This window comes from Salvelinus sp. IW2-2015, unplaced genomic scaffold (assembly GCF_002910315.2).
Source record: "Salvelinus sp. IW2-2015 unplaced genomic scaffold, ASM291031v2 Un_scaffold6323, whole genome shotgun sequence".
Lineage (NCBI taxonomy): Eukaryota > Metazoa > Chordata > Actinopteri > Salmoniformes > Salmonidae > Salvelinus > Salvelinus sp. IW2-2015.
Window position 1 is genome coordinate 27,264 of NW_019947586.1, and position 11,207 is coordinate 38,470.

General features: G+C 44.3%; 2 protein-coding genes and 1 long non-coding RNA gene across 4 annotated transcripts in view; 2 read left to right on the top strand and 1 right to left on the bottom strand.

The window, feature by feature from the left end:
• The window catches only part of LOC112078814 (proteoglycan 4), a 19,575-nt gene extending 17,455 nt beyond the window's left edge, over positions 1-2,120 (top strand). Inside the window, exon 7 of the mRNA XM_070442145.1 lies at positions 1,871-2,120. Within this exon, the coding sequence (XP_070298246.1) occupies positions 1,871-2,120 (250 nt within the window). The remainder of the gene's footprint in view (positions 1-1,870) is intronic.
• si:ch211-161h7.4 (uncharacterized) lies at positions 1,873-5,415 on the top strand. The gene is made up of 3 exons (XM_024144935.2): positions 1,873-2,535; positions 3,939-4,505; positions 4,661-5,415. Exons 2-3 carry the CDS (start codon positions 4,412-4,414, stop codon positions 5,413-5,415), a joined length of 849 nt encoding a protein of 282 aa, XP_024000703.2. The 5' UTR covers positions 1,873-2,535; positions 3,939-4,411.
• Positions 5,416-5,448: 33 nt separating this feature from the next.
• On the bottom strand, positions 5,449-8,660 carry LOC139026904 (uncharacterized). 2 transcript variants are annotated; one of them, XR_011478852.1, is made up of 3 exons: positions 8,047-8,660; positions 5,532-5,732; positions 5,449-5,460 (listed from the first exon to the last, which is right to left on the bottom strand). It is a non-coding gene; the product is annotated as an uncharacterized lncRNA (long non-coding RNA). The 2 variants fall into 2 exon arrangements; XR_011478853.1 differs by having other exon boundaries at positions 5,449-5,489.
• Between the last annotated feature and the right edge of the window lie 2,547 nt (positions 8,661-11,207).

The following is an 11,207-nucleotide window of genomic DNA, read 5'->3' on the forward strand; positions in this document are numbered from 1 at the left end:
CGCCCAGTGTGTCGTCGTGATCTCTGTTGGAATCGTCAGTCCTTCTGTTGGAGATTTCATCCGAGTGTCTCTCTCTGCTTTCGTGGTTAGAATGGATACTTCAGAGTACCATTCAGAAATGTTCTCATAGAATAGATGTTTCGGTGGTTGTCGGTTTTCGCATCCCAGGTTGACATAATTTCTAGCTGCAGACTAGTAATTAGTATCTAAGATTTGCTCTTACTCTGTCGGGATCGATAGTCTCAGAGTTGAACCATTTCCCGCCGTGTAGCCAATGCTCCACGTGGTATGGTTAGGAATTCAACAACCATTACAACCTTTGCTTATACTGAGGTTTTTGTGGTCTTAACCCAACCTGTGCCCCCTCAATGTCCATCGAGGTACGCGTGGTCTGAAGAGGATTTCCTCAGGAGGGGGTTTTATTCGTAACAGTAGAAAAGGGCTGTTCCATTACGCCATACAATTATTTCACATTAAAGGTTTAACATCATATTACATCATTTCACAAATAGTTTTATCTTTACTCATTCATTTTATACAAGAATTAGATGCAAACCCCATAATTGAGAAATGTACATATTCAGAGATATAGCCATGTGTGTTTCCTGTCCTCTGAGGTCACCAAATGAAACACACTCATCATACCTGTCCCTTAAGTGTCTATGGGCCATTCCCACCTTCTCACAAGTTCAGCCCTAGGAAAGGGTTAATGCTGTGTTTCTGTTCAGCCCTAGGAAAGGGTTAATGCTGTGTTTCTGTTCAGCCCTAGGAAAGGGTTAATGGCTGTGTTTCTGTTCAGCCCTAGGAAAGGGTTAATCGCTGATGTTTTCTGTTCAGCCTAGGAAAGGTTAATGCTGTGTTTCTGTTCAGCCCTAGAAAGGGTTAATGCTGTGTTTCTGTTCAGCCTAGGAAGGGTTAATGCGTGTTTCTGTTCAGCCCTAGGAAAGGGTTAATGCTGTGTTTCTGTTCAGCCCTAGGAAAGGGTTAATGCTGTGTTTCTGTTCAGCCCTTAGGAAAGGTTAATGCTGTGTTCTGTTCAGCCCTAGGAAAGGGTTAATGCTGTGTCTGTTCAGCCTAGGAAAGGGTTAATGCTGTGTTTCTGTTCAGCCCTAGGAAAGGGTTAATGCTGTGTTTCTGTTCAGCCCTAGGAAAGGGTTAATGCTGTGTTTCTGTTCAGCCCTAGGAAAGGGTTAATGCTGTGTTTCTGTTCAGCCCTAGGAAAGGGGTTAATGCTGTGTTTCTGTTCAGCCCTAGAAAGGGTTAATGCTGTGTTTCTGTTCAGCCCTAGAAAGGGTTAATGCTGTGTGTCTGTTCAGCCTAGGAAAGGGTTAATGCTGTGTTTCTGTTCAGCCCTAGGAAAGGGTTAATGCTGTGTTTCTGTTCAGCCCTAGGAAAGGGTTAATGCTGTGTTTCTGTTCAGCCCTAGGAAAGGTTAATGCTGTGTTTCTGTTCAGCCCTAGGAAAAGGTTATGCTGTGTTTCTGTTCAGCCCTAGGAAAGGGTTAATGTGTGTTTCTGTTCAGCCCTAGGAAAGGGTTAATGCTGTTTTCTGTTCAGCCCTAGGAAAGGGTTAATGCTGTGTTTTCTGTTCAGCCCTAGGAAAGGGTTAATGCTGTGTTTCTGTTCAGCCTAGGAAAGGGTTAATGCTGTGTTTCTGTTCAGCCCTAGGAAAGGGTTAATGCTGTGTTTCTGTTCAGCCCTAGGAAAGGGTTAATGCTGTGTTTCTGTTCAGCCCTAGGAAAGGGTTAATGCTGTGTTTTCTGTTCAGCCCTAGGAAAGGGTTAATGCTGTGTTTCTGTTCAGCCCTAGGAAAGGGTTAATGCTGTGTTTCTGTTCGCCTAGGAAAGGGTTAATGCTGTGTTTCTGTTCAGCCCTAGGAAAGCCCTGGCGTCTCCAGTGAGAGAAGCTCCTCTCACCGATCTGGAGGATGACTTCCTGATCCTGGAGGACGATGGTCCTTCCTGCTCTCCCTTCGCTGGAAGACTGACCCCAACAGGGCCACACCTCGACCGCAGCAGAAGGACCAATCACACAGCAGTAACGACGCCTCAGCTGACACACTCACCAAGGCCAGCCAACAGAGAAGGATACAGCCAAGCTGAGATCAGAAGGGACAGCTGACGTGAAAACTAAAGAGAAGAATGCTACTGGAGGCTCCTCCCTCATACCTGTCCTCACCAAGTCTATACCAGGAAGAAGAGGGACTCTAGTCCCCAGGGTGATGGGCCTGTCGAGGCAGACCACATAGAACAAGACCAGAAGAAGAAAGTCAACAACCCGTTATCTGAACCAACGACAGCAGGTGACCTGGACCAGGAGGAGGGGCAAGCCTAAACCCAACCAATCAAAAGCCCGCACCAAAACAGAAAAGAAGTTCCCAGAATCTCTAAATTCCAAGGTTACAAGGTGAACCCAAGACGAGCGAGGACGAGGCCGGCAGTCTGGAAGACGATGAGACTGTCAGCTGGAGCTGGGCAGGAGCCCGTCGTCATGGAGGAGGAGTGTGAAGCTGCTGCAGACCAGGATGTTTCACCAGGTAAGATCCCCTGACAGCTGATATCACACATCACAATGGTTTCTTTGACTATAATGTTCATCACAAGTGCAAGTTGTATCATGCCGTTTGTAGGTATAAAAATACAGTTGAAGTCGGAAGTTTACATACACTTAGGTTGGAGACATTAAAACTTGTTTTTCAACCACTCCACAAATTTCTTGTTAACAGGCTATGGTTTGGCAAGTCGGTTAAGACATCTACTTTGTGCGTGACACAAGTAATTTTTCCAACAATTGTTTAGACATATTATTTACTTATAATTCACTGTATCACAATTCCAGGGGGTCAGAAGTTTACATACACTAAGTTGACTGTGCCTTTAAACAGCTTGGAAAATTCCAGAAAATTATGTCATGGCTTTAGAAGCTTCTGATAGGCTAATTGACATCATTTGAGTCAATTGGAGGTGTATTTGTTGATGTATTTCATGCCAGACTACGGTTTGCAACTACATGGGACAAAGATTGTACTTTTTGAAGAAATGTCCTCTGGTCTGATGAAACAAATATAGAACTGTTTGGCCATAATGACCATCGTTATGTTGGTGGAAAAAGGGGATGCTTGCAAGCCGAAGAACACCATCCCAACCGTGAAGCACGGGGGTGCAGCATCATGTTGGGGGTGCTTTGCTGCAGGAGGTACTGGTGCACTTCACAAAATAGATGGCATCATGAGGCTGGAAAATTAGGTGGATATATTGAAGCAACATCTCAAGACATCAGTCAGGAAGTTAAAGCTCTGTCTCATTTGGAGGACCCATTTCCGACCATGACCCCAAGCATACTTCCAAAGTTGTTGCAAAATGGCTTAAGGACAACAAAGTCAAGGTATTGGAGTGGCCATCACAAAGCCCTGACCTCAATCCTATAGACAATTCTGGGGGAAAAAATGAAAAGCGTATGCTAGCAAGGCCTACAAACCTGACTCAGTTAAACCAGCTCTGTCAGGAGGAATGGGCCAAAATTCACCCAACTTGTGGAAGGCTACCCAAAACATTTGACCCAAGTTAAACAATTTAAAGGCAATGCTACCAAATACTAATTGCGTGTATGCAAACTTCTGACCTACTGGGAATGTGATGAAATAAATAAATGCTGAAATAAATGATTCTCTACTATTATTTTGACATTTCACATTCTTAAAATAAAGTGGTGATCCTAACTGGCCTAAAACAGGGAATTTTTACTAGGATTAAATGTCAGGAATTGTGAAAAACTGAGTTAGATTTTTTTTGGCTACGGTGTATGTAAACTTCTGACTTTGACTGTATGTTTTGCTCTCAACAATTAAAACAACAAAATAAAACATTCACCAAAAAAGCTATGGAAAAATGTAGTGCACATAAAAATCTAGGCTAGATGTAATGTTGTCTTTCTCCACAGTTCTACAGTTGGCACCGTCAGGACAGAGACGAGTCAAGGTTCCAGCCAATCGTAAAGCCAAGGAGGTTGGCCCCTCCCCTACAGGTGAGGCTGACTCCTCCCAGGCCGGCCAGCTAACCCAGTTAGCAGGGAAGAGGAAGAGGATCAAGCGTGTCCTTGGTGGCTCAACAGCCCTGTCAAACAACAGGCACAGAGACAGACGACACACACACAGCCAACAAGTCCAAACAATAATAAGGAAACTAAACCAGCAAGATATTTCCCCTGTGGAGTCAGGCAGAGAAAGGGACATCCAGACCCTTGTTTAATCAGAACGCAAGAAGAAACCTGTCCAATCAGACACAGAGATAAACCCTGGTCCAATCAGACTGCAGAGCATAAAGCAAGAACCCAAGAGGGTCAGACCTAAGAAGCAGAGACGCCAGTAGAGAGGAGCCAGCGAGGCCTGAAGGTCAGAGAGAAGAGGGAGGAGGATGAGGCCTCTACGGCAGAGCACGAGGGAGCAACAGGAGATGGGGGGGCTCAGTCCCATGCCCAGCCCTCTCAGACAGCATACACTCACCCCAAGTAAGGCTTCATACTAACACCATTCATTTCCTTCAAGTGGATATAGCTCACTCATAAATCAAACTTAGTCAAATACAAAATATGTACTCTGTCATCTCAAATAGCTGTTATTTAAATATGTGGTGATTTTGTGTTCTGCTTGTGTCTCTTCTCAGGTGAAAAGGTGTTTGACTGGATCTATACCCGCTCTCCCAAGTGTAAACCCCAGAGTGACATTACCCCCCACTCTGCTACCGTTACCCCCAGCAGGAGTGATGCCTTCCCCACTACCGTTACCCCCAGCAGGCAGTGGCATCAGGCCAGGGAGGCTCCAGAGAAACGCAGGAGGAGGAAAGCTCCATGGAACTCGTGTGTCCCCAACAACCCCCCAGAGAACGCTGACAGCACCTCTTCAGTCCCTCAACAACCTCAGCCTTACCATAAGAAACCTTCACCCCCTCAACCGCAGCCTAACCCAAAAACACGCAAGGTGGCGAGAAGTAAGTTCCTGGGACCGTCTCAGAATGGCAACACAGCCTCCTCAACTCGACTTGGAGTTCATACCCCCCTGAAGAGGAAGGACCTCTACACTCCCAAGACGGTCAAGCGCTCTCTGGCCACCTTTGGTGCCATCTTCTCCTCGGGCAGAGGAGCGCTCCCGGGGGCCACGGTCAGAAGCAGCACGTGTCAGACTTCGGGGAGGAAAACGCTATTCCCTAGATCGCCTGAGGAGCAGTCAGCCCAGAGTCCCAGCATCGGCTCTGGTCCAGCTAATGACCCCTCCCAGGACCCAGCCAGTGACAGGAGCTCCAGCCCTGTGGATCTGAGTGCCAGTACTGTCTGCATAGAGCCTATTGGACAGCTGGGGAAAAAGAAGACCATAGGCCGAGACTTCTCCCAAAGCAACAACCGACTCTCAGACAACACGTAAGTACACCCCAAATACTGTTACTTCTGACTGGATTCTGGCCTCCCTCTGATAACACAACACAGGACAACATCACACTATTGTTGACCTATTGCCCATCTCTGTCTGTGTGTACGTACGTTTCCCAGTGGCAGGCCAGAGCAAAGCCATCCATTCTGTGAAGTTGGCCTTGTCCTCCAGCTGCAGTGGGATGGCTCTGAGAGGAGGAGCACAAAGCTCAGTCACAGCCTCAGGGACCGACAGCACGATGCCAGGAGGGACAGACTGATGGACAGACTGATGGACAGACGGATGGGGCGTCACTCTGAATGACCGGACACCTGTCATGAAGAGGTCAGGGTTAGAGGTCAGGGTTAGAGGTCAGTGGAATAATAAGAAAGTATATATATCAATAAAGGGATTGTAAAGTTTCTGGGTTGGCTCTGCAGTCATCTTGAAACAGGTCTGTCCAACACATCTGTGCCTTCAGGAGTATTCACACCCCTTGACTTTTTCCACATTTTGTGTGTTACAGCCTGAATTGAAAATGAATTAAATAGAGATTTTTTTGTGTGTCACACAATACCCATGATGTCAAAGTGGAACTATGTTTTTAGAACATTTTACAAATAAATTAAAAATGAAAATCTGAAATGCCTTGCGTCAATAAGTATTCAACTCCTTTGTATTGGCAAGCCATAATAAGTTCAGGAGTAACAATTTGCTAAATGAGTCACAAATTGCATGGACTGACTGTGACGAAATAGTGTTTAACATGATTTTTGAATGACTACCTCATCTCTATACCCCACACATAACCATGAGGCCAATGGTGACGTTAGATTGAATGGCTGTGATAGGAGAAAACAGCATGAATCAACAACATTGTAGTAACTCCACAATACTAACCTAATTGAAATAGTGAAAAGGAAGCCTGTACAGAAAAACAAATATTCCAGAACATGCTTCCTGTTTGCAACAAGGCACTAAAGTAAAACTGCAAAATATCTGGTAAAGCAATTTACATTTTGTCCTGAATACAAAGTGTTATGTTTGGGGCAAATCCAAATACATTACAGAGTACCACACTCCATATGTTCAAGCATAGTGGTGGCTGCATCATGTTATGGGTATGCGTGTAATCGTTAAGGACTAGGGAGTTTTTCCAGGATAAAAAAATGGAATGGCACAAAGCACAGGCAAAATCCTATAGGAAATCCTGGTTCAGTCTGCCTTCCATCAGACACAGTGGTGAATTCACCTTTCAGCAAGACAATAACCTAAAAACACAAGGTATACACTGGAGTTACTGACCAAGAAGACAGTGAATGTTCCTGAGTGGCCAAGTTATAGTATTGACTTAAATCTACTTGAAAATCTATGGCAAGACCTGAAAATGGTTGTCTAGCAATGATCAACAACCAATTTGACAGAGCTTGAAGAATTTAGAAAAGAAAAAAATGGGCAAATGATGCACAATCCAGGAGTGAAATCTCTTAGAGACTTACCCAAAAAGACTCACAGCTGTAATATTTGCCAACGGTGCTTATACAAAGTATTGACTCAGAGGTGTGAGTACAAATGTAAATGATATATTTCTGCATTACATTTTCAATGAATTAGCAAACATTTGTAAAAACATATTTTCACTTTGTCATTATTGAGGATTGTGTGTGGAGGGTGAATTCAGGCTGTAACACAACAAGGCAACGGGTACGAATACTTCCTGAAGGCGCTGTAGTTTAAATGTCTTACATTAAACTTCACTTAAAGTGCATTTAAAATCCCAACACACTTAAAACAATCAAATGGAAAGTCAAAGCAAACAGGAATCAGTTAAATAGAAGCAATACAAGCTCCATAGGACACACTAGGTTAGGACAACAGCAGCTCCATAGGACACACTAGGTTAGGACAACAAGCAGCTCCATAGGACACACTAGGTTAGGACAACAAGCAGCTCCATAGGACACACTAGGTTAGGACACCAACCAGCTCCATAGGACACACTAGGTTAGGACACCAAGCAGCTCCATAGGACACACTAGGTTAGGAACCAAGCAGCTCCATAGGACACACTAGGTTAGGACACCAACCAGCTCCATAGGACACACTAGGTTAGGACACCAACCAGCTCCATAGGACACACTAGGTTAGGACACCAACCAGCTCCATAGGACACACTAGGTATTGACACCAACCAGCTCCATAGGACACACTAGGTTAGGACACCAACCAGCTCCATAGGACACACTAGGTTAGGACACCAACCAGCTCCATAGGACACACTAGGTTAGGACACCAACCAGCTCCATAGGACACACTAGGTTAGGACACCAACCAGCTCCATAGGACACACTAGGTTAGGACACCAACCAGCTCCATAGGACACACACTAGGTTAGGACACCAAGCAGCTCCATAAGGACACACTAGGTTAGGACAACAAGCAGCTCCATAGGACACACTAGGTTAGACAACACGCAGTCCATAGGACACACTAGGTTAGGACACCAACCAGCTCCATAGGACACACTAGGTTAGGACAACCAGCTCCATAGGACACACTAGGGTAGGACAACAACCAGCTCCATAGGACACACTAGGTTAGGACAACAAGGTCCATAGGACAACAGGCACAAGGCTCTATACTTACAGAAGTCGTCATTCTCTTCATTATCCTCCAGTTCAATCATGAAGAAGGTCCGCTTTTGAAACCTTTTAACCTGTTGACAAAAAGGAATGGATCTCCTGACAGTGTCATGGTGGACAACAGTCACTCATAACGTTGTTTAGGAAGAGAAGCAACAGTCACTCATAACGTTGCTTAGGAAGAAGAAGCAACAGTCACTCATAACGTTGCTTAGGAAGAGAAGCAACAGTCACTCATAACGTTGTTTAGGAAGAGAAGCAACAGTCACTCATAACGTTGTTTAGGAAGAGAAGCAACAGTCACTCATAACGTTGTTTAGGAAGAGAAGCAACAGTCACTCATAACGTTGTTTAGGAAGAGAAGCAACAGTCACTCATAACGTTGTTTAGGAAGAGAAGCAACAGTCACTCATAACGTTGTTTAGAAGAGAAGCAACAGTCACTCATAACGTTGTTTAGGAAGAGAAGCAACAGTCACTCATAACGTTGTTTAGGAAGAGAAGCAACAGTCACTCATAACGTTGTTTAGAAGAGAAGCAACAGTCACTCATAACGTTGTTTAGAGAGAAGCAAACAGTCACTCATAAACGTTGTTTAGAAGAAGAAGCACAGTCACTCATAACGTTGTTTAGAAGAGAAGCAACAGTCACTCATAACGTTGCTTAGAAGAGAAGCAACAGTCACTCATAACGTTGCTTAGAAAGGAAGCAACAGTCACTCATAACGTTGCTTAGAAGAGAAGCAACAGTCACTCATAACGTTGCTTAGAAGAGAAGCAACAGTCACTCATAACGTTGCTTAGAAGAGAAAGCACAGTCACTCATAACGTTGTTTAGAAGAGAAGCAACAGTCACTCATAACGTTGCTTAGAAGAGAAGCAACAGTCACTCATAACGTTGCTTAGAAGAGAAGCAACAGTCACTCATAACGTTGCTTAGAAGAGAAGAACAGTCACTCATAACGTTGTTTAGAAGAGAAGCAACAGTCACTCATAACTTGCTTAGAAGAGAAGCAACAGTCACTCATAACGTTGCTTAGAAGATAAGCAACAGTCACTCATAACGTTGCTTAGAAGAGAAGCAACAGTCACTCATAACGTTGCTTAGAAGAGAAGCAACAGTCACTCATAACGTTGTTTAGAAGAGAAAGCAGTCAGACAGAAATACACTATATATATACAGCAGTATGTGGAAACTCCTTCAAATTAGTGGAATTGGCTATTTCAGCCACACCCATTGCTGACAAGTGTATAAAATTGGACTCTGGAGCAGCGGAAACCTGCTCTCTGGAGTGATGAATCACGGACGAATATGGGTTTGGCGGATGCCAGAAGAACGCTACCTGTCCCAATGCACAGTGCCAACTGTAAAGTTTGGTGGGGGAGGAATAATGGTCTGGGGCTGTTTTTCATAGTTCGGCTAGACCCCTTAGTTCCAGTGAATCTTAACGCTACAGCATACAATGACATTCTAGATGATTCTGTGCTTCCAACTTTGTGGCAACAGTTTTGAGAAGGCCCTTTCCTGTTTCAGCATGACAACGCCCCCGTGCACAAAGCGATGTCCTGGGGCAGCAGGTAGCCTAGTGGTTAGAGCGTTGGACTTGTAACTGAAAGGTTGCAAGATCAAATCCCTGAGCTGACAAGGTAATAATCTGCCATTCTGCCCCTGAACAAGGCAGTTAACCCACTGTTCCTTGGCCGTCATTGAAAACTTGCCTAGTTAAATAAAAGGTCAAATACAATTAAAATATTTTTTTTAAACGGTGTTTTAGAAACAGTCAGACATACAAGTATTGAGAAGAGAAACAGTCAAAAGTAAAAGGTGTTTAGATGAAAAGCAACAGTCAGACAAGGTGTTTAGAAGCAACATTGTTTAGAAGAGAAGCAACAGAAGCAACAGTGTTTAGAAGGAACAATGTTTAGAAGGAACAGTCAGAAGGAAAGGTGTTGAGAAGCAAGTCAGACATAACGGTATTCAGAAGCAACCGTCAGATGTTAGTGTTTAGAAGGAATAACAATTAGAACTACAGTGTTCAAAGCAACAGTCAGAAGCAACGTGTTGAGAATGCAACAGTCAGAAGTAATGTGTTGAGAAGCAACAGTCAGAAGTAATGTGTTGAGAAGCAACGTGTTGAGAAGAAGCAACAGTCAGAAGTAACATGCTGAGAAGCAACAGTCAGAAGCAACGTGTTGAGAAGCAACAGTCAGAAGTAACGTGTTGAGAAGCAACAGTCAGAAGTAACATGCTGAGAAGCAACAGTCAGAAGTAACGTGTTGAGAAGCAACAGTCAGAAGTAACATGCTGCAGAAGCAACAGTCAGAAGTAACATGCTGAGAAGCAACATCAGAATAACATGCTGAGAAGCAACAGTCAGAAGTAACCAGTGTTGAGAAGCAACAGTCAGAAGTAACATGTTGAGAAGCAACAGTCAGAAGTAACAGTGTGAGAAGCAACAGTCAGAAGCAACAGTTAGAACTAACAGTGTTGAGAAGCAACAGTCAGAAGCAACAGTTAGAACTAACAGTGTTGGAGAAGCAAGCAGTCAGAAGCAACGTGTGAGAAGTAACGTGTTGAAAGCAACAGTCAGAAGTACATGCTGAGAAGCAACAGTCAGAAGTAACAGTGTTGAGAAGCAACAGTTAGAACTAACAGTGTTGAGAAGCAACAGTCAGAAGCAACAGTTAGAACTAACAGGTGAGAAGCAGCAGTCAAAAAGCAACTGTTGAGAAAGTAACGTGTTGAGAAGCAACAGTCAGAAGAACGTGTAGAAGCAACAGTCAGAAGAACGTGAGAACAGCAGAGTCAGAAGCAACGTGTTGAGAAGCAGCAGTCAAGAAGCAAACGTGTTGAGAAGCAGCAGGCAGAAGCAACGTGTTGAGAAGCAGCAGTCAGAAGCAACGTGTTGAGAAGCAACAGTCAAAGCAACGTTTGAGAAGCAAACAGTCAGAAGCAACGTGTTGAGAAGCAACAGTCAGAAGCAACGTGTTGAGAAGCACAGTCAGAAGCAACGTGTTGAAACAACAGTCAAAGCAACGTTTGAGAAGCAACAGTCAGAAGCAACGTGTTGAGAAGCAACAGTCAGAAGCAACGTGTTGAGAAGCAACAGGCAGAAGCAACGTGTTTGAGAAGCAACAGTCAGAAGCAACGTGTTGAGAAGCAGCAG